We start from the raw sequence: 23,772 nt of genomic DNA, 5'->3' as shown, positions 1-23,772 counted from the left end.
TGGAGTGGGGTTGCACAGGAAAACTTGGTCAGATGGACTCAGGCGCGTGGAATCCAGGTGCAAGGTTGGACCTAGTGAGCGACCCAGCCAGCGACCAAGCGAGCGACCTCGGGGAAACAGTGAGGGAGCAGGACTGAAGGTTGACTGTGGTCGGGCATTTGTGCGCAGATAGACCAGGGAGGAAGTAAGGGCGGTGAGATGGGACCCAGCAGGCCCCAGCGGTGAGAGCAACAGATGGTGCCGCCATTTCCCCGCTCTGACCACGCCCCCAAACACAGCGTCACAACCCAGCGACCTGGGAGGCCCGGAAGGCTCTGCTCCTCGCACTTAAAGGGCAAGAACAGACCAAAAATGGCTCAAGAAGATCTCAAAGCCCCAGAGCCTATAAATCTAAGTGATGAAGAAATAGCAAAACTCTCAGACGCACAGTTTCAAACACTGGTGATCAGGATCCTCACAGAACTGGTTGATTATAGCCACAAATTAGACAAATATGTGAAGGTGAAACTAATTGAAATGAATGGAATTACACAGGAAACCAATAGTGATGGAAAGGAAACTGGGACTCAAATCAAGGGAGTGGACCAGAAGAAAGCAAATAATGGCCAAACAGAAAATATGAAGAAGCAAGAATTCAAAGAAATGAGGAGAGTCTTAGGAACCTCCAGGACATCTTTAAACGCTCCAACATCCGAATTATAGGGGTACCAGAAGGGGGGAAAGGAACAGCCACCAGTGGAAAACTTATTTGAACAAATAGTAAAGGAGAACTTCCCCAATCTGGCAAAGGAAATAGACTTCCAGGAAATCCAGGAAGCTCAGAGAGTCCCAAAGAAGTTGGACCCAAGAAGAAACACACCAAGGCACATCATCATTACATTAGCCAAGATTAAAATGAAGGAGAGAATCCTAGAAGCAGCAAGAGATAAGGGGACAGTCACCTACAAAGGAGCTCCCATCAGACTGTCAGCGGATTTCTCAAAAGAGACCTTACAGGCAAGAAGGGGCTGGAAAGAGGTATTCCAAGTCATGAAATCTAAAGATCTACAACCAAGATTGCTCTACTGTCCAGCAAAACTTTCATTTAGAATGGAAGGACAGATAAAGTGCTTCTCAGATAAGATCAAATTCAAGGAGTTCATCATCACCAAGCCCTTATTGTATGAAATGTTAAAGGGACTTATCTAAGAAAAAGAAGTTAAAAAAACATGAACAGTGAAAGGACAGCAAACTCACAGTTATTAACAACCACACCTAAAACAAAAGCAAACTAAAAGGACAGCTAGATCAGGAGTGGAAACATAGAAATGAAGATCTCAAGGAGGGTTAGCAACAGGGGAGTGGGAGGAGGAGAAGGGGGGAGAAGGTACAGAAAATAAGTAGCATAGACAATAGATGGGGGGGCAAGAATAGTATGGGAAATATAGAATCTAAAGAACTTGAGACACATGGTCATAAACTAAAGGAGTGGGGTAATGTGGATGGGGAGGTAGGGTGGAAGGGAATGAAGGGGGGAATAGAACAACTGTAATGGCATAATCAATAAAAAATAAATTAAATTTAAAAAAATTTTTAAAAATAGTAAAAAAAAAAAAGAAACAAAGGTTTTCCTACTTGCCCCTAGGCTGGGATAAAACAAGAACTGAAAGTATTTAAGCATAGTTAATCAGCCTGAAGACAACATTCATTCATTTTCTCAAAATGGCATGCCTTTTGAGAAAAAAAATTTAATGCAATAGCTCCCCAGGACAAACCTTGGGCAGAAACTTACCTGGCTCTGCCACCACCTGGAGATAAAAAGAGGTCTGTGTTTAGACCGTTCAAGGCCAGGCAGGTTCATGGTATTCATGCAGACAGAGAAATATTCACAGAGCCATTGGGATGTCTGGCATGCCTTTATTCATGGTTGGGCATGAATAAAGCCCCTGTCTAGAGAGCAGCCTCCACTTGTTTAAGTGCTAGAGGTGAACAAAGCCGGAAAACAGCCAGAACATTATATAACTTAATTCTGCACATGCGTGCCCACTTCATGTTATGGGAACAGTTTATCGGACCCAGTCTCAAGGCTGTGAGAACACTACTAATCAGGCCCCTCCAAGGCTATGAGAACACTGCTTCCCTTAGTTACCCAGACACCTGGGTGAGGAAGCCAGACTGCCTCCACTTATCCTACAGGGTCTCTCTACAAAGGTCATACCCTGGAAGTGACACCCTTCCTCATCACTGCAGTAGCAAGGCACACACAGCCAGGCCCTGCACACAGCACCCCTCTCATGTGAGGAGCTGCAGACAGCCAATCAAGGGCTGTAAATAAGGTGACCCTGGAATCCCACGTTACACCATTGTCCTGACGTACATACATATCACCTCCCTTCACTCTCAAAGAGGCAGGAAATTACAAGATGATCTTGTAACATCTTGCCCCACCAGAAAACAAACTGTCAAAGATGATTAAGGTTGTGTCAAAAAGAATCCGGAGCCAAGTTAAAACAGGCTCCCACTGGCCAAAGGTGAAATGATTTCAGCATCATTAAGAATAACTGCAGTGAACTGATTTAAATCCATAAATCCATTTTGATTTTTAAAAAGTAATTCATCACTTTTACAGGAAGCAAAGCAGCCAGATCATTATTGTGAAAACAGATTAATGGAAGAGAGATTAAAGTTTTTCCTTTCCTCTATGAACTGAATCTAAGAGTGACCCAAGTTAATGAAAGGAAGTTTCTTACAGAAGCATTTTCTAGCTAATAATCATTTATAGAGTTAATAAAATAAGTGGATCTAAGCTCCTGATATTATGTAACAAGAAACCACCAGACATGACATCATCTACATGTTCTTGAAAAGTGTGGAATACGAATCTGCTTACATCGCTAAACCTTGTAAGTTCTTTGTTGATACAGAGGTCAGAGAGCTGTATTAAACAATGCCATGGATATGCAAACAATAAGCATTGATGGCTGTGTAGGATAAGGCCTGAGAAATAAACATTTCTCAGGATAAGTAATCCAGGATTACAGGATAAGAAATCCAGTTGTTTCAGTGAATGTATTTCAAGAGGGAAAAAGAATAGAAGCTATAGATTATTAGACTTAGAAGACAATCCAATTAAAATTATGAATCTTGGGTCTTAAAGCTTCTAAAAGAATTTGTGGGAGGTTTAAAATAATAATCAAGAATTAAGGAATTGTTAACTTTTAGGCATAATAGTATTGTGGTTATTCTTTTAGAGACCTTACCCTTTAGAGGTACACACTAAAATATTTATAAACATTTGAAATTTATTTCAAAGTTCTTCAGTGAGGGAGGAAGATTGGGAGAGGGTAGAGATAAAGCAATACTATGAGTTTACAATGTTTAGTTAAAAGATGGTTAACACATGAGGATTCACTTATACATGTTTGAAATTTTCTATTCTAAAAATATTTCTAAATAGAAAAATACAGAAAATAAAATATTTGACATTTGAGTAGGTATAAAAATAAGGTTACTACCATTACATGGGAAAATTCTCTTTGGAGGCACTTTTGAAGCACTGTCCCTAAGCTTTGGCCTCTAAGCACACAGTGGAGCCCAAGTGGGAAAGACAGCAAGGCCTAACTTTATTGAAGCTTACCTCCGGATATTTCAACTGGCTGCAAACCCAGAGACCTGTCTGGCTAAGTGTGTGATCAAAGAGAATACAATTCAGGTAAACAGAAAAGAGCACTGATGAGCAACTCACCACCCCCTGGTAGTCCCATGCTCCCTTCCAGCTTTGGAATATAATGGACCTCTCAGAGAAGGCCAAACTCAGGCCAGGTCAGGTCCCATGTCCTATAGACCTGAAGCCAGAGGTTTAGCAAAAACCTTCCACTGGGTTTGGCTGCAAGGTGGCCAGCATCAAACTTTGCCTGGCTTGTATGGGAAGTGGGGAAAAATAAGCTGATTTTGAATCTGGACCTCAATGTTGCTGAAAAGTCCAGTATCTCAGATAGTAGATGTGTTAGATACATCCTGCTTATTACAACCCCGTGGGGACAGCTGATGGCCCAGAAGGTCATTCACTAAATCAAAATTAAACACCATGGCTACCTCCCAATAAATGGGTAAAATAATGAGCTTCAAAACAGACTGAGTAATGCAACTCTGTGTGTTGAAATCATTACCATTTATCTTTTTTACAACAGAAATTGGGGGGGATCTCAGTAAAAGAATATTAAGAGGCATCATGAGACAAATCACATCAAAAGACGAACTTTCTCAGCACCAGCACTCAGAGGCACAGAACCACAACACCGCAGTGCAGTCCATGCAAATTTCAGTCTCCGGAACTTCAGACAGGAAGGAAACCCTTTGGTGATGGCAAAATAATAAAAGAAACCTTAAAGAGTTATAAACACTGCATCTTATTTTTAAAGAAATATATTTTTTAAATGCCTATAAACATCTTTATTTTTCCTAAATTGGCACTCTCATGCAAAACAGATTGTTACCATCTCATCATCTCCAGTTGGCACTCGGGACCCCAAGCACTTCACAAGGATCTAGATGCACCAAGAACAGAGATTACTCAGTAACAAGAGGTAGGTAGGGAATGCATTTCAGGGCAAGAAGCTGACAGGACCGAGACACAGGCTCAGATCCCAGGTTCAGAAGGTTCATAGGAACATCCACAGGCTCCATGTTGGGTGGTTCAGAAGATCAAATACATTCACTAAAATACAAGCTTTACAAGGTCAATGATTTTCCCATTTTATCCACTGATACATCTTGAGCACCTAAAGAGTTCCTGGCACACTGCTGGACATGAATAAATATATATGGAATTAATCAAGTGGGAACACAAAGAAAAGCATTTTATATACTGTACAGTGCCATCAAATATAAAGTATTAATACTAGTTCATCTTTTAGACTTATTAGATCTTTATACAGAACTGAATGCTTTCTTAAAATACATCTTTATTCAGTGATCAATAGCAAAATATTTATTTCCTAATAGATATGTGGATAGCCGCTGTAGTACAAGGAATTGAATGGGGAAACTTTACAGATGAAGGCAGAATGTTACAAAGGGGGCTACAAATAAAGTAAAATAAATGAGGCTGCCTGAGTGATCCAAACTGTGGAGGGAAAGATCCAGCACCCAAGCAGACTGGGCAGAATGAGTGAGCACAAGAAAACCTTCTCACATGCCACTCACCACAAAATGTAACTAATAATACAATATTTAATGGGTTTGTGTTGGTGCTTCCAGTGCTAAATCACAAGCTCCAGGAGAACAAGGTCTCATCTGTCTCATTAACCACTGTAATCCCAGTGCCAGGCATATAGTAGGTGTTCAATAAATATTTATTAAATGGACGAGAGTAGAAGGAGACAGTCTGTATCCTGACAGGTAAGATGCAGACCTCAGAAAAATAAGTTCAAACTGCTAACACTGGACAAAATTTTACCTTGACCATCAGTCTTGCTCAGGAGACGGCGGATATGAACATCCAACTCAAGGAGAAAAAACCTCAAGGTGAACTAAAACTCAAGATATTGTTTCCCCAAAAGATGATAAGAAAAACTGTTAGCACTACCTAGGTAAGAGATGGAAGAGGCTGTGATCTCTGGGAACTCAGAGACTTGAACTAGGACTTGCCCTTTTTCCTTCTGAACAAGTGGAAAGCAAAAGGGTCAAAGTGTCTTTCTGCAACCCATAACCCCACAGTGAGTAAAGATGTGGGAAGGTCTCCCTCTCCTTCCAAACTCCTGGAAGGTCTCCCTCTACTTGGTGGTCTTGCAAGGTCTCACCCTGTCCAGCACTTTCCATTAGCAAAAGATGCATTTCCACAGGGCACCCTTACTGCACAGGGATCTCCTGGCGATGCTGAGTTTTCTGGTGGCGGTTGAGAATGGACCTCTGGTTGAAGCTCCTCCCACAGGCAGGGCAGTGGTAGGGCTTCTCCCCCGTGTGGATCCTCTGGTGTCTGACCAGCCGCTCCCCTTTACTGAACCGTTTCCCACACACCTGGCACCCGTATGGCTTCTCCCCGGTGTGGGCTCGCCGGTGCACAGCCAGGTTGGCATTCCTGCTAAAGCTCTTGCCACACTCACAGGTGTAGGGCTTTTCTCCAGTGTGAGTTCTCCGATGCACCTGGAGATGCTGTCTCCGGCTGAAGCTTTTCCAACAGTCCCCACACTTATAGGGCTTCTCCCCTGTGTGACTCCGCTGGTGGACCTCCAGGTGGTGTCTCTGACTGAAGGTTTTCCAGCACTCACTGCACACATAGGGTCTCTTTCCCAGGTGGGTTCTCTGGTGCTTCATGAGGTATTCTCTCAGAGTAAACCCTTTCCCACACTCAATGCAGCCATAGGATTTTTCTTCTTCATGGGTTCGCTGATGTCTGACAAGATTTGAGCTCCGACTGAAGCCTTTACCACACTCGGGGCACTGAAAAGGCTTCCAGAAGGAGCTGTGAGTCTTGAGGTCACTGGGCATGGGTAGGATGCCATGCTGGGGAGGAGGAGGCCCTGGCATGTTTCCCACAGAGTTACCAGGCTCCTGCTCACAGGTTCTTCCAAGCTCAGGGCTCTGGAGAGCAGCTTCCCCAAACCTCTCTGATGTGCCCTGAGCAAGCACCCCTTTGAGCTCTGCCTGCTGGACTTTGGCCTCCTTTTCCTTGCTCCCAATACCTGCAGGGCAAGGAGACACAGACTGATTCTGTAACAGCTAGGAAGTAAATTTATGTTAGAACTAATTCCTTCTTTTTTCCTTCAACCAACAACCTCAATACATTTTACTTTCTTTGACCTTCAAGCCAAACTTTCCTTTACTTCTTTCCACCTCTGTCATGGACTGAATGTCTGCCCCATCTCCAAATTCACAGGTTGAGGCCCTAAGCCCCAGTGGGATGCTATCAGAAGGCAGGGAGAAACCAGAACTCTCTCTCTGAACAAACACAAAGAAGTCCTGTGGCCATGATCCCTCATGATGGGATTAGTGCTCTTATGAAAAAGAGACACAGATCTGTCTCTCCCCGCTGCCCACCCCCTCTCTCTGCCTTATCAGGTCAAGTCAAGAAGGTGTTGTCTGCAAACCAGGAAGAGGGCCCACATCAGACACAGAATCTGTTGGCACCCTGTACTTCCCAGCCTCCAAAACTGTGAGAGATAAATGTCCATTGTTTAAATCACCCAGTCTTTAGTAATCTATTGTAGAAGCCCAAGCAAAAAAACAAATTCCACGCCTTTTTAGAGAAGAGTCTACCAAATTTTAATGTGTTCCTACTTAACTTTCTAAGTTGGACTCTTTTATTTCCTTCAAAATCTGACTCAATGAGTTCTTAAAAATACACCCTGATTGTTCTCTTACTGTGGATCTCTTCAGCACAAATATATTCAATTAGCACTTTATTTATTCTGTACTTATTTATCTATGACCTTGTTGTAACTGCTACTTTACATCCATCCAAACATTTTGCCTTCCTCGGTGACTATAAACCTATTCCAGCAATGGTGAACTACTTGCAGCTCTCCATATCGTACATCACCTGCTCAGGCCACTGTCCCCACTCCCACTGCTCCTTCCACCTAGCCTTGTTTTACTAATATGGGTCTCCTGAGAGCCCAGCACAGTGTCTGACTCAAGGAAGGTGCTTAATGACTGCTGGAAGAACAAATGAACCCAGTTTGTCACTGACATTCTTATACCAGACCACCTCTACTATAGCGTCTTCATTAAGACCAAAACGCCTGTGAAGGCTACTGAAATGCCTTGCCCCTTCTAGAAGTCCTTCCTCTGGTCCCTCTTATACTCTCTCTAAATTAACAGAACAATTGTTTACAGGAGAACAAGAGAAAAGGGAAGAGAAAAGGTGAGATTAAATTCCTTTTAATAGGAAGCAAGGAAGGCAAGAGAAAAATGGCAAGTGGTACTTAAATTGAAAAAAGAGTCCTTTCAGGCAAGATCATTAAAAGATTAAAAAAAGAGACATTACATGCCTCCTGATTTGATTAAAATATGAAGGGCACAGCTATCAACCCTGAGGTATTGTTTCATGAACTTTCCGTGAAAGTGTACAAAAAAATAAATGGAGAATTCAAAAGAATTTTCATAATGAACACACCCCTATAAACAGCATCCAGTTTAAGAAACATTACCAGCACCCAGAAATTCCTCTCCCATCCCCTCCAGCTACTACATCCTGCCCTCAGGGTAACATACTATCCCCACCTTTATCACCATAAAGCACATTTGCCTGTTCTTGAACTTTACATAATTGATCCACATTGTTTCTGGCTTCTGCTCAATATTACTATGCTTGTGAGATTCACACATATTGTGGTGAGTAGCTGTAGTTACACTACATTCTTTTTCACTGGTATAAGTATTACAGTCTAAGAATATATTCCAACCTCTTTAGTATTTTCACTGACGTCCTTTTGGGTAGTTTCCAGTTTTGAGGTGTTATGAATAGTAAAATTAAATCTAAATGCAATGTGTGAACCTTAACTAGACCCTAAGGAAAGGCAAATATGTATTATATACTACGGAACGGAGGCCGGAAAATGTTTATTTCTCAGGCTTTATCCTACACAGCCATCAATGCCAGAGCTGCAACTACTGGGGAATAAATGTCAGGAAGACCTGAAGGTTGAAGCAGCTAGCAGACAGTGTGTTTGAGAAGCAGACCTTCACCTCACCTAGCCTCAACGTAAGCGCTTAGGGAAGTACTAGGGTTGTTCTGAAGCAATGAGTGGCTAAGAGGACAAACATACAGAGAGTCTCTAGAATAGTCAAAAAAGGCCAGGATGATGTAAACCCCCCACGAACAAGAGGGCAGAATCCTTCCCCACACAGTGGCATCACTGGCAGAGGTATATCACCGATGGGGATTAAGACACTAGAATGATGGGACCTCTATTTGGGACATGCTGCATGAGACCCTGCACTGTGCAGTAACCTCTGAGGGTTTCTACATCCTCTGCCACCGAGGAATCGCACATCTCCTTCTCATGGTGTGACAGACAACCTTGTACTGGGCCTAGGTCTCCCGAGCCCCTTCCTCTAGTGCTCCTTGCACTGCTCCATAATGAGCATCATTATTATTTTTTAATGTACGTCAGTTGCTTTTATTTTGTCAACTTTTTTTCTCCACAAATATCGTAGGATTTTTTAAATCATTTAAACCATTTTAAGTGTACAGCTCAGTAGTTTTAAGTACATTCACACTGTTATACAACTAATCTCTAGAATTCTATTCATCTTGCAAAACTGCAATTTTGTCTCCATTAAGCAACTCCCCATTCTCCCCTGCCCCAATCCCAGGCAACCATGAATTTACCTTCTGTTCCTATGAATTTGACTATATTATAGATATCGCATGTAAATATGATCATACACTATTTGTCCTTTTGTGCCTGGCTTGTATCACTGAGCATAATGTCCATAATCAGCATTATTATAGGCACTTGGGGTCTTCATCTGACTGTTAAAATCATGGAGGCATTTTTATAATCATAATCATAATCATGATTATAATCATAATCATTTTTAGCCTTTCACAGTGACTACTATGTGGATTGTTGGCCACACAGCAAATGCCAAATAAATATTTTTGGATAAATAGATGAATGAATGCTCACTGACTCATAAGGAAATAACTTAATACTTATACAACTAATAAAAATATCTAACACTATCATGCTTGCCAAATGTTTAAATTTATTATCTCATTAAATCCTCACCGCGCCAAGAAATAGATTTATTCTCATTAAATTCTCACCGCACCAAGAGACAGTGTTATATGAATATCCCCACTTTACAACTAAGAAAACTGAGACCTGAAAAGGTCAAGGGAGAAGCCCAAGGACACAGTAAGTAGTGAAGCCAGCATGGGTTCTCTCAGGTCCTGAGGGAAATACAATAATACTCTTATTCAGCCCTCCACATATATCAAGACAAAAAAAGGCCAGGTGAAGTCAGGACCTATGAGTGGTCAGTACATAACTTACAAAGAAGTTATTAAAGGGGAAAAAAGAGAATTAGAGAAAACAAAGGAATGGGCCACCCTCGTTTCTTTTCCTGTCTCCACTGTGCTCCCCATTCAGCCCACAGAGACCTTCCACACTATTTTTCACTCTGGAAATTCCCCAGCCCCTGCATTGGCCCCTGCTGGCTTTCCCATTAGGGCCTTCACCCTGGTAACCCTTCCCGCCTCTTTTCCTGCTCATGTTTCCTGCACACGAGCTCTTTACATGTGCATGATGGCCAAGTGCCCCCAGCTCTCATCTCAGGTAAAACCTAGCCATCAGGTGAGACAGGCCAAGCCAGGTTCTGCTTGCCCCATGACACAGGCCCACACTGACCCTTCCTGTCTCTAAAACCCTACTATGGGTTCTCATGCCCTACTCTAGATGTCTACTCTATATGCCCCGAAGGTTTCATGTACACTAGTCTCCCCCAACTCAAAGCTAAGCTGGGGCCTACATGCAGAGGACATTGAATAAACACGTGCTTAGTGAATGAGATCAGAGGTTCCATCTTTTGTTGCTTTTCTCTTGCTCTCAAGCCTTCAATACACTTCAATCATGTATACAGATTAGGTCCTCAGGAATCCTAATGACCAACGTGTCCCACTGCAGCCAGAATAACTACCTCATATTTTCTTGCCTCTTGCCTTCTCATATGACACAGCAATGTGCCTAGCCAGTTCTCACCCCCTTGGCCCATGCTCTTTGATCTCATTTATTCATCTGCCATGAAATCCCCTTCCTTTGACAGCAGTACTCGGTTCTGACGTCCAGAACAAGGTTGTAGCTTTCGAAATGCCTGTTTCTTACCTGAAAACAGTCTTACCTGGAGGTGAGACTCCACAGGCCTGTGGTTCCACGTATTCCCCAAAGCAGTCTATCTGGGCTGGGGTCACATGTCGCCACTCTTCTTCTGGGAAGGCCAGAGTCATATCTTTAAATGGTCCCAAACCCTGAAAAACCAGGAGACTGCTATGGATAAAGAAATAATCCCAAAGTAGGAGCAATCTAAAAGCAGAGTGACTAGAGGGGACAATACTCTAGAGAACAAAGCAAGAAGATCAAGGAACCAGGGTCCTTAGCTGGCCTTGGAAGCAGAAGTGCCTGCCTCTCAACAAAGAGTAATGAACTGGTTTGAGCCACTTTATTTTTCAGTCTCTGCTGTAGATGCTTAGCCTGTACCTAATAAACACAGCATCCAATTTCCACTTTCCAATCGCCACTACTTAATCCTTAAGCTTGACTGAGGCTGAAAACTGCTATTTACCCCTCACCTAAAACTGATTTTCCATCAGAGATAAGTCAACATTTGAGCAAGCCCTGTCTTAATGCCATGGTAAAATAAATGCACTGTCATTCACGACACCATGAAGAACTATTATGACAGACGATGAGGGTCTGATCAAATTAAAACACACTGCTGTCATTCTGCATTTTCTCCAAACCCCATCCATAGAAAACAGAAATAGGGAATGTTGCCAGCATCAAACCTGTTCAATGCTAGCTTTAACTAGATCAGACTTGACTCACTTCTTTTTTATGCTATGAACTTTCTACAATAAAATCAAAGGTGCCACACTGGAAATCCCTCACCACCCCAGCAACCTCATGGAAGAGACTCACAGTGTGGCGAAAATGCCCATCTTTGCTCTAGTTACCCACGACTTGTAGCAGGCTAAGAAGTGCAAGTAAGGCCAGAACTCCTGGTGTGGCCAGTGTAGGGACCAGACAGACCACTCTGCTCAGCACTCCTGAGAGCCCCCAACCCCAAGTCAGCTACACTCCTGCTAACATGGGGGAAGGGAAGGTCTAGAGGAAGAGCAGCAGCAGAAGTATCCATAAAGGCTAGCCACAAAGGGTTACTGATCTCCTGGCCAACAGCCACAGCCTAGACCAGGTCAACGGGATTTCTATCAACATGTCTTCCTCCCACTATTAAAACAGTAATACTGGGTCAATCAAAAAAACTCCAAGAGTAATACAAACAAGTGAATTGAGCCTTATGCCAGGACCCTAAGGCACAGACTCAATTCAAATTAACAACTGAAGACAGTGAAATGGGGAGAACAAAGCCCATCAGAACAAGAATAATTCAACTTTATGGATGGGTCTCAGTTGTACATAGAAATCTTGGGGAAAGTGAACCTCATTCAAAGCAATGTCATTAGCACTGAAAGAGCAGAGGCACAGCTCACCTGGGATCCAGCCGTAAGGAATCCAACTGCCATTTCTTGGTCTCTGGTGTTCACTGAGGGGAAGCCAGGACCAGCCTGAAGAATTGGCAGACCTGAGCAGGGGGAAAAAAGCATGAGCAGAATCAGTGCTATCTTACAGTTAGCTCCTTCAAAGGTGTCCAATGTCTGACACAGAAACCCAGGAACCAAAAGAAAACTCCAGATAGGAATTTGTGTGTATCCTACCCTGTTCTCAGCTGGGAAGATGGTCTCAACCCAATTACACCTATCTCTTCAGAGCTATGCATGATCCCTACTCTGAAAATAATTCCCCTTGAGACTCAGTAACAGAATAAAGGCACACATTACTTTTAGGGATATGGTTGATCTGCCTACTTCAAAATATCTCTACATGTCAGCTAAATATTCCTGATGGTTTCAAAAAGGAATGTGAGGGAAAGGAGACAAATGACAAGAGAGCATGATCTCAGATATACCCTGAAGAAATTAAAGAGTTAAGGTACAGAAAACAATTTCATTTCATTGCTTCCCTACTAAAGTCAAGGAAGTAGCCAGAAAAACTCATAATTATGAGGCAGGACCCCCCCCCCCAAACCAGAATTATCTCTGGAGGGTGGGCCCCTTGAAATACAGGCTACCCCATCTCCATGAGTATTCAAGGAATCCATCTCTATCAGAGTACCAGCTGGCATTATTGTGAGAGGCTGAATTTGGCTTCAGTGAAGTTTTTTGAAGACTCTTTCAACGTGTTTGTTCATTTCATGACGGGTGATTTACGAGCTCACCTGCCCATACCACTGTGCATTCAGTAGTTTTTGAGCAAAAATGGTATGACCCCCATGTCCCACCCTCCCTATTCACCCAATCTTGCCCCAAGCAACTTTGTTTCCCTGGATGAAAAAAGTCATTACAGGTAACATTTTTGCTGATGTGGAAGAGATGAAACAAAAAATGGCAGAAGCACTAAAAGGCATCAAAATCGACAAGTTCAAAAACTGTTCTGAGCAATGGAAAAAAGGCCTAATAGGTGTATTGCATCAAGTGAAGAGTACTTGAAGGTGGCTAAAGTTTAAACATGTAAGAATAAATAATTTTTTATAAATAAATTCTGGGGATTTCCCCCTTCCTAGCCACCTCCCCCCCCACACACACACATACACTTTGCAGGTAACTTAATTTATCAATTGCTGGGTTTGTAAAGGAAAGAGGGAGGGAGAGGACACAAAGCACCATTTCCTGTGACCTTATTTCCTGTTTGCATCTTACCTTGCTCCTGGAAGGCCTGTGTCCCAGCACCAGGGTCCTGATTGAGGTGCTCCTCAGTGCCTTGTTCTAGGCCTTGAACTCCTTCCCCACGGGGCATCCCCCACTCAGGCTTGACTTCCACTGGCCCCAGGTGGACACCAGGTTCCCAAGTGCTTCCGCAAAGTGCTGTTTCCTCCTGCTCTCCCTGCACGTGGCATGGAACCTAAGAATGGGCCCAAAAACCTATTTCAAATGAGGCCTGGTTATGAAAGGAGTTGAACTAAAATCTAAAAAGAGAGCCAAGAAAAGAAGGATTCCAGCTGCAGGGGAGAGGAAGGACAAGCTGGCTCAGCTCTTCATCAGGACATTAGTGAGAAGGTGAAAAGGAAGCTAAACTACCCTCCTCAGGCTCTGAGCAACGTTTCTGAGTCCATACCATTTTACAAGGATCCCTTCTGTCTGCCTCAAATACAGATCAAATTCTACCATGAAAAACATCACAAAGAGCCTGAATATGGTTTCCCTACTAGAAAAAAAAAAACAAAACCTCCCCAATTACAGATGCTGAAAATAAAAACTACAAAGCCTAAACTCTGCCATAAATTAGCTGGTGAGAAAAAGTTGCTCTCTTCCTTCCCAGCCAGTGATCATGCAACTGAATCAGAGAGGCACAGAGAATGGCCAGAGTCTCAAGGAAGCACCAGCAGAGTAGTTACTTGGCATCACCAGAATACCACCACAGAAGCACTGTGTGAGCCACATGAGCCGAGGTCCCAGATGTGGAAACAGCATCATTTCAGACAGCTCTTCTTGGTGAGAATATTCACAAAACAGACTTCCCGACATTCTCACATACAGCTCTGTGCAAAGAGGAACGGGTCTAGAAGGAACCTTGGAATCTATCACATCTGCCTTCTTTGAGCCTGAGACTCACAAGGGACATATGGGCAGCCTTCTGCCCTGATGACCAAAAAAGAAGCCCTGGGAATGGCTTCTTTTTGCCGAAAACTCCACTGCCCTCCAAAAAGTACCTCTGGGAGTATAAGCACAGAGATTCTGCATCTAACCCACCTCATGGTTCCTCAAACCTCTCAATTCTTTAAATCTCCCCCATCACACCAACAAAACAAGACCTGAGACTCCCTTCTCACCCACCGCCTTGGCCTCCAGTGCTCTCTCTGTGAAGTCCTCCACCATGGCCACCAGGGCCTTGCCACTCTCCGGGCCATGCTCCCGAATCCAGGTATAGAACTCCCGGGGCAGGATGGTCAGAAACTGCTCCAGGACCAGCAGCTCCAGGATCTGCTCCTTGGTGTGCAGTTCAGGCCGTAGCCACTGGCGACAGAGCTCCTGGAGTTCCCTGAGGGCTTCCTGGGGACCAGCTGCCTCCTGGTAGCGGAACTGCCGAAACCTCAGCCGGAAAGTCTCAGGACTAGGGTCCTCCCTTCCCCTGCCCCATGGCAGTTCTTTCTCCAATTTTACCACAGGAACACCTATCTGCTGCTGCTGAGGATCTTCTGCCATCCCTGGATGCTCTTTAAGCATCTTCGCACTTCCACCCAGAAGACTGAGGGTCTGTTGGGAAAACCAGACAGACAATGACCGTGAGACACAGACCAGTCCATCCCAGTTGTCTCTACATCAATGAATATTCTGCTGGAAAACATGTGAATTACCTTCTGTGAGACATTTTCAAAAGATGAAACATACATCTTGAAACTCACATCAGTTCAATTCAGTATTTGCGAACCACTTAGTGTGAGCAGAGAGTAAATATAAAATGTATAAGGTTTAGCTTATACCCACAAATACCTAAGGATCCCATTAGCGAGGTAAAACTACAATCAGAGGATGTAAGATGGGTAATAATTAGTTCAGTCACCTGGTCCTACTCTTCCAAAACTAAAGGAAATAAACATTCAATACATATATATGCCAGGCCCATAGAAAGTAGAAATATAGTAGAGAGTAAGAGAAACCAGGTGCTTATCCCCTGAAACTCATACTAGTGCAGCAGAGAGAAAAGAACAAATGTAAGCAAATAAATTAAAATTATAAATGAGGATAAGTTCTAGAAAGGAAATAAGTAAGGTTCTCTACTAATGGGGGACAACTTCAAGAACACTTTTCTGAAGAGATGACACTTAGGCTGATACCTGCAGGATGAGAATGAGCCAGTCCTTCAAAGAACATTCCAGGCAAAAGCTTTGAGGCTAGAAATTACTCTGTATGTTGGGTAACAAACCAAAGTGGCTTCAGCAGAGTACATTAGGGGCAGAGCTATACAAGAAGTAGTAGCAGAGACAGGAAGAAACCAAATTATCCAGAGCCTGGGCCACAGTAAGAATTACGGGCTTTACTCCTATTTCTTGTTTTAGTGGGGAGCTACATGTTTTACAAAGGCCACTTTACCTGCAGTATGACAAGAATTACTGAGGGAAAGGAGGGAAGCAGCACTTACTGTGGTTCAAGCAGGAGATGACAGGACTTATATCAGGATGGTGGCAAAGAAGCAGACAAAGTTAAGACATATCATGGAGATAAACCAAATAGACTTGCTGGTGGCTTGGGTGTGTGCTCAACCTAAAGACAACAGAGCAACATATATACCATTTCTAACTTGTGTAGGCTTTACCATTTAGAAAGCATGTGAACACATACTCTCATTTAATACTTACAACAATTCTGTATGGTGAGTACTATTTCTCCTAGTTTTCAGATGAAAAAAACTGAAGAGGAAGAGGTGAGATGGCTGGCTGAGGTCGACATTCCAAAATATATAGTTTAGATGAGAAATATGGGAAGCCAAAAAGAGAAAGATAATTGTAGGTTCAAGAACTCCTGAAAAAGAAGAGGCTTCTTCTAGACTGGAGAATGCACGCAGAGGGGGTGACAGGCTGGGGAGACAGATCTGCAAGTCCAAAGCGGGTAAAGGGCTCGGCTTTTAGGGGAAGAGATCACTCTAAATGGAGCAAAGAATGAACAACCGGCAGGAAGCACATCCAGTTTCTGTTCAATATTCTATTAGATATTTATGTATTTTTCTACTCTTCTTAAACCTATTTTACATTTTCAGTCTATTCATCTTCTCTCCTGCATTGATTGTTCATGATTTTCTAGCTGTTACATTTATTTTAGCGCAAATGTTTACCAATGGGTCTCTGCCTACCAGATTCCCTGAAGAAATGCCCTCACTCATCTTTTATTCCTCATAGCTGACAAATAGAAGGCATCCCATTGCTATTCATTAAAAGTGTCCTACGTATTGCTCTATAATAACTACGTTCACTTTTCAGAGTTCCATTTTGGTTCAAGGTCTCGAGTTCATGGACAAGAACCCAGCATTAGGCCGACTCTGGCCGGGCGGGATCTACATCGCTCCTATGTGAGCCAACCGCGGGAGTCCCCCTCCCCCAGCCCTGGGTCCCAGCCCGCCAGGCCTTGGCACCGGGGAAGGCAGCTCCGAGGAGATGCGCCTCCCTCAGCGTCAGTGCCGCCGCTGCTGCACCCAGAAACTGCATCACAGCCCGGGCCCGGAGCCCCGACCACCGCCATTCTTATGGGACCAACCGAGCTCTCACCCAAGTCCCCGCACCCGTGCCCACGCCAGCCTCCCCAGTGCCCTCCACAGACCGGAAGTGGGTCTCGGACTCTGTCAGACAGGTGCGTAAGGAAAGGGCCCCTTCCGTTTCCTCTCTAGGACTCTCGGAGGTCAGAGCGTCTCGATGGTCGCTCATCCTCTTAAGCCTTCGAAGCGTGGCTGGCGGGCGGGCGGGCGGCTCTTTCCTTGGCTAAGTGCGTTCCTCGAAGCTCTCGGTCGCCGGGTTTCTTTGCGCCTTCATGCCTTTGCACCTGCTTTCCCTCTGTGGGATGGACTCTCCAGACATACACGGGACACGGCCCCTCCCTTTTAGGAGGTTTACAATCCAGTAGGTCAACACGTGTTTTTTCCTTCAGCCCTGCTGCTTACTGCACTGTGTAGGGGCCGAGAATGTCGGTTGAAAGAACTTAATACATGTTTATATGAGAGGCTCGATAGCAATAGTTGGGGGCGGATAATCAGGGGAGTCTTACCGGAGTAGGCAAATGCAATTGGATTTCAAGGGTGGACCAAAAAAATGAGGTAAGTGTCCCCAGCAAAGGTAACACGACGAGCCCACCGAGTGGGGAGGAATTAAGGCATTCTTGAAACATCAGAGTTACTGGAGCAGACGGTTAAAATAAGTACTTCAGAAGATAACCTGAAGGCACTAGGAAACCGTGGAAAGGATTTAAGGTGGAAAGGAACCTGTTTTAGAAAGATGCTAGGAGAAACTATGAGAAAAACTGAACAGAGGAAATGGAGATCCAAAGTTGTCACAACAAAGGGCCCCCGGGCTTTTGGGCTGCCCTTGCTTTTCTCTGTCCTTATCTTGCTTTGTGTTTTGTACCTATGCCTTTCTCTCCCATCCAATCAACACCTGTTCTCTTCCAAGAAAACGTATCACCAATAAACTCTGCCAGCACACTCATGGACTTGCTGATCTATAATTCTTTACTGTGTGAGCATGAAGAACCAGGTTTCTCGCACAACAAACACCCTGAGCAGCTTGACTTGGATGACCTTCGTCTGGCAAAGCAAAAGGTTGCCCATTAGATAATGGTCAGAGCACATTCCTGGGTTCCTGGCAGTCCCCTGTTGAGGTGTGTGTGATAGGCAACTGATCCATGTACCTCTCACAGGTGAATGTTTCTCTTTCTCTTCCTCCCTTCTCCTCTCTCTAAAAATAAATGAAAAAAATCTTTTGCCCTAGTTGGTGTGGCTCAGTGGATTGAGCACAAGCCTGCAAACTGAAGGGTTGCTGGTTCCATTCTGTGTTAGGGCAGATACCTGGGTTGCAAGCCAGTTCCCCACTTGGGGGTGTGCAAGAGGTGACCAATGTTTCTCTCCATCTTTTTCTCCCTTCCTTCCCCTGGTGAACAAAATCTTTAAAAATATATAAATAAGCCCTGGCTGGTGTAGCTCAGTGGATTGAGCACGCGCCTGTGAAACAAAGGGTCACTGGTTCGATTTCCAGTCAGGGCACATGCCTGGGTTGCAGGCCAGGTCCCCAGTGGAGGACACATGAGAGGCAACCGCACATTGATGTTTCTATTCCACTCTCTCCTTCCCTTCCCCTCTCTCTAAAAATAAATTTTAAAAATATTTTTAAAAATATGTAAATAAATAAAATCATTAAAAAAATAAAAGCAGACAACTGATTGTTCATCTGAAAAAAGATAACATTGGGTCCCTACCTTATACCAAATGTCAGGGTCAAGTCCAGCTGGTTTCACAGGGTCTCAGATTCTTTTATATTATAAATTACAACAACAACCCTATGTGGAAGTAGTGTCCGATAGCCTCCAATAGCTAACATGCACTCACATTCAAAAGGGATGAGACTGGAATATATCCAAAGCCCAAGAGAAACTCCCTGATTGGCTCAGGCAATCTGGGGAAAATGAACTATACCTAGTGATATAAAAAACATTCTTCAGCTTGCTATGGAGAAGAGACAGCAAAGAGGACATTCTGAAAGAGGCAGGAGATTGAATCAGATCATGGGTTTCCAGGTCAACTGTGGAGAGGAGAAAGGGGCTGCTCTGAATCAGAAAAGAATTAAAGGTGGGTGATGATCTAGGTTGGGGCTCAACAACTTCTTCTACGAAGGGTCAGGTAATAACTATTCCAGGTTTTGTGAGTCACATAGTCTGTTGAATATTATTCATTTTCACAGTCCTTCAAAGATGTAAAAACATCGTCAGCTCACAGCCAGGGCTGGATTTGACACAAGGGCTATATAGTTCATTGACTCTTGAAATAGCTTATTTTTAAATTGTTCTAGAGAGTTTAAACAAACTCTAAAGAGTTCGTTCTTGGCCTCTTTTCTCAGTGATGTTATCTGCTGAGAGTACAAAGGACAATGATAATCTCGGACCGTCAGTAATGGAGCAATAGTTGGAATATCTGTTGGGAGGAATGATGTAGAAAAAAATGTAAGGTGAATGGAAAGATTGTGAAACAACACTAAACACCCATGTGAGATTCAAAACAAAACAGCAAGTGCTAGAATCAATCTACACAATTGCTTGTGCAATCTGGGGGCAGAGCTTCAGAAAACAAACAGATTAATCCAATATTGGAATTTGCCAAAATGATTACAAAAATGCCAAATGGAAGGCAAGGAGGGCTCTGATGGCAGGTTGTAGTGAGTGACTGTGGAATCCAAGCTAAGCAGAGAGGAGTGCTGGAAACGAATAAGAAAAACAAAGAGAAACTAAGGAATCCGAGGTTAGGATGAGGCCATGAAGCAGGTTTCATGAATTTTTCAAGAAATGTTATAGGCAAACTAACTGTACATATCCTTTCTGTTTTCCACAAACAGAAATTTTGCTATATTCTGTCTGCACTTTGCTTTTTACTCAGTAAACATATCTTTCCAAATCTACACATGTTGACCTACCTCATTAATATTTTGTTGCATGTATTTCCCATAACTAATTCGTTACATAACTTATGAAGCTTATTGGTGGACATTTAGGTTGTTTCCAACTTAAGGATTTACCACATATCTGGGATGAACATTATTATATATAATTCCTTGTGCACTTTTTGTAAATAAATCTAAAGGATCAATTCCTGTACATGGAATTGCTGGGCCTAAAAATTATGTGCATTTTGAATTGTCAGCTATTGTTGCCAAATTATCCTGCAGAGTTCAGATTTCTACTCCCCAAAACACTTGGGGATAATGTTCACTTCCCCACAATTTCGTCAACATTGGATGTTACCAAACTTTCCATCTTTGCCAGTATGATAAGAGAAATGTGCCCTGATTTTTATTTGTATTTCTTATTTATGAGTGAAGTCAATCATTATTCCTAGCTTCATTAGTTACTTGTAATTCTTTTGCTTGAACTGGCTATTTTTATCCTTTCCTCTGTTTCTGTTGGGTTATTTATCTCTTACTGATATGAAGGGTTTTTGGACATGAGAGGAATTAGCCCAAAAGAAAATATTTTGCTATTTGTCTTTTGCCTTTCTTAATGAAATTTCATGCACTGCAAGATTGTTTCGTGGATTCAAATTCATCTTACCTTTTTAAAAAAATATTTTGTGCTTTGTACCTTCTGTACTCCAAGATGATTTTTTAAATTCCCCCATATGCCCTTCCAATATACTTAGGATTTTATCTTATTTGTGCCTGAAATGCATCTAGTCAAAGAAAAACAATAGAAATCCAGCCTCCCCTGGACCCCTTTTTCCAAATGGCTAGCAAGCTTCCCTCAACACTACTGAAGAATAATCTATTTTTCCTTATTAATTTAAAAGGCCAATTTTATCAACCATTATATTTCTATGTAAAATTGCCTTTATATTTGGACTCCTATTCTGTAATCTATCTGTATCCTGTGTCAAGACCAAACAAATTGTTTTAATTTCTACAGTTGTATAATATCATTTATATTTGGAAGAGCTTTTCTATATCATTGGTTCTTCTTTCCCATGGTTTAAAGAGATTTTTGGAGGAAATTTAAAAATAGTTGCCTGAAAACTATAAAGGAAACCAGACAGTCCATCCTCATGCTCCCAGCCTGGAGAGCTCAGACTATACCCAAGGGAAATGGCATTGTCCTAAAGAAAACACTTCAGGAAAGGTAAGCAAATGAAAGCTTATTTTTTCCTAGCAAAGAACATGGTACTGAATGTACTGACAGCATTGTGAGGGACTGAGAAGAAGGAAGGGGGAAAGGGAAGAAGGAAAAGAGAAAGGGACAAGAGGGACAGACAGAGAGGAAAAAGTATCTTAACAAAAGAAATGAGATGAGGGTATTGGGTGAAACACAGGAAAGGAGAGGGGAGGACAGAGGCTGTCATTACCATGGAGAAGAAATAGAAGAGGCAGAGAGATTACTTAAAAACATTTAAAAACCTGTTCTGAACATCAGCAGGCCTGGGCTGTCAGGCTTGACATTGGAGTTAATACTTCACCTCTCTCGTCCTTTATTAACAATATGGGTAGAATTATTTCTGTCCTGTCTTTAACAGGCCAAAGTAAAATGGCAGATGCGAAAGCTGTTTTAGCATTAATTACAGAAATAAAGGTTATAGGTGTTCAAAATGCTGATATGGACAGTTTTGGATATTTGATTTACATTACCCAACTTAGCCTTTAGGATTTAACATAAATTTTTCAATAGGTATATTTCCATGATTCAAGAGTCAAAACCATATAAAAAGTTACACAAAGAATTATTGCTCATACCTCTACCCACTCCGTGCACACTATTCCATAATCTACCCCCATTTCTAAAGATTAGTTTTTTTGTATGGCCTTCAAGTGTTTATTTATTTACAGATACTAACATTCATACATTTTCCCTATCTCCTCTCCTCTCACACAAAAAGGACATACACTAGATGCCTTGCTTCTTATCATGTAATATGTCCTAGAAAATATTCATCAGTGCAGAGACCTTTCTTTTTTTTTAAAGCTGGTGTAGAGATAACAATTTATTTAAAATGTCCCCCTACCAATGGACATTTGAGTTGCTTCTAATCATTTATTACAAATTGCTGCAGCAATAAATAACTTGTACCTATGTCATATTAAAATTTGTGTGCAGGCATATCAGATGGATAAATTCTTAAATAGAGAACGTTAAAGCATCAATGCTAACATAGTGTTGTAGATATTGCCAGATTCTCAATACAGGTTGTATATCATTTTGCACTTCTATCCACAACATAGGACAGCGCCTGTTTCCCCACAGCTTAGCCAACCAAATGTGTTGCATTAAACTTTTGCCTTTTGCAAATCTCATAGAAATAGCATTTCAATGTAGTTGTCTCCATTTTTTGAAAAATTTGCATTTCTTTTCAACACATTATTTAATATTTTAAAGTTTGTGTTTGCTAACCCCAATACTGAGAGCATTGCATCTACTTCTATTGGTTATTTTTTCTCTTGTCGGTCACATTTTTACATGTCTCTTAATTTTGCATTGTATGCCAGTGTTTGTGCATAATGGAAGAGGCTCCAGGCCTCCCATGATGAGGCAGTGCTTTGTTCCAGAGTATCTATTCCATTAAAAAAAAAGCACTGCCCCATCATGGAAAGGGTTGCCCATTGTGTGTCAATTTTCCCAAGTAAATGTTACTCCTTTTAAATACAAAGGAACTTTATTTCAGTATTTTAGCTTTAAATATTGGTTCTGTCCCTTTATTTCAGTTTTCTTCCTCATGGACCCCAATTTTACATATGTTGGATCTTCTTTACCTATCATATCTTTCTCTTTCTCTCAAATCCTTTATTTTCTTCACTTTTATTATTCTTAATACTTTATGTCTCTTACTGTTCTGGTATCTATTCTCCTTGGTGTCAATTGTAATTTGGTCTTCATTTCTGACTCTTTCCAATTCTTTCTCTTTTTTAATTTTTTAATTAATACTCATCAGAGAACATGTTTATTGGTTTTTAGAGAGTGACGAAGAGAGAGTGTGTGTGTGAGAGAGAGACATCATCGTGAGAAAGAACCGCTGACAGGTTGCCTCCTGTACGTGCTCCAACTGGGGATCGAACCCATAAATTAGGTATGTGTCCAGACCAGGGATTCAACACACAATTTTTTGGTGTGTGGAACAACACACCAACCAACTGAGCCACCTGACTGGGGCTCCAGTTCTTTCTTGAATTCTAACAGTTTCTATTTCATATCCTTGTTATATGGCTCTCACCTTCTGTTGTGGGAACATTTCTTCTCTAAGTTCCTATAATTCTGAATTGCAGGCTTTCCCCCCCTAGCTGCAACTGCTTCATTGAGTGTTTAATTTGTCTTGGAATGTTGGATTTAATTTTCCTCTATTTTGTGACAACACTTTTCAGTTGAGTTTTTTTCATGTTCAGACTTTTGCTTCTCTATCTGCATTTTCCTATAATATCCTTATATTGACACTGGTGTTTTACTCTTTTATTTGAATGAGTTTGATTTTTCTGGACCAGCTATTCACAGATGGATACTGTGGAAAGGGGGTTGGATAAGCATAACATTCCCAGTCTCAGTGCAAGGGCTTTTTCTCCCATTGCTACATTGAGGGATACTTTCTTTAATATAACAGTGCCCATGCAGCCAGGATTCCCCTGATTCTTATATCCTAACAGCTCAAAAGAGCTTATACTACCATTCACTTCCTTCCTTCTATTCTTCATCTGTCATTGCTATGAAAAGATACTGTCACCTGCCTTCCAAGATGGTCTCCTCTCTTTTACAAGTGGTGCTTTTTAAATCTTTCCCTTTATGGACTCCCA

General features: G+C 42.2%; 1 protein-coding gene across 5 annotated transcripts; it reads right to left on the bottom strand.

Annotated features, from left to right (window-relative positions):
• Positions 1–3,297: 3,297 nt before the first annotated feature.
• On the bottom strand, positions 3,298–17,077 carry ZSCAN25 (zinc finger and SCAN domain containing 25). 5 transcript variants are annotated; one of them, XM_037138159.2, is made up of 8 exons: positions 17,023–17,077; positions 16,120–16,282; positions 15,903–16,024; positions 14,597–15,016; positions 13,463–13,664; positions 12,197–12,288; positions 10,828–10,954; positions 3,298–6,662 (listed from the first exon to the last, which is right to left on the bottom strand). In XM_037138159.2, exons 4-8 carry the CDS (start codon positions 14,984–14,986, stop codon positions 5,830–5,832), a joined length of 1,644 nt encoding a protein of 547 aa, XP_036994054.1. In that variant the 5' UTR covers positions 14,987–15,016; positions 15,903–16,024; positions 16,120–16,282; positions 17,023–17,077; the 3' UTR covers positions 3,298–5,829. The 5 variants fall into 5 exon arrangements, with proteins under 5 accessions (XP_036994054.1, XP_036994056.1, XP_036994053.1 ...); XM_037138161.2 differs by having other exon boundaries at positions 16,120–16,197; positions 17,023–17,070; XM_037138158.2 differs by lacking the exon at positions 17,023–17,077 and having other exon boundaries at positions 16,120–17,016.
• Between the last annotated feature and the right edge of the window lie 6,695 nt (positions 17,078–23,772).

The sequence above is a fragment of the Artibeus jamaicensis genome, unplaced genomic scaffold (assembly GCF_021234435.1).
Source record: "Artibeus jamaicensis isolate MK-2021 breed Jamaican fruit bat unplaced genomic scaffold, CSHL_Jam_final contig_402, whole genome shotgun sequence".
NCBI classification, from domain to species: domain Eukaryota; kingdom Metazoa; phylum Chordata; class Mammalia; order Chiroptera; family Phyllostomidae; genus Artibeus; species Artibeus jamaicensis.
This window is presented reverse-complemented; position numbering and strand designations above follow the sequence as displayed.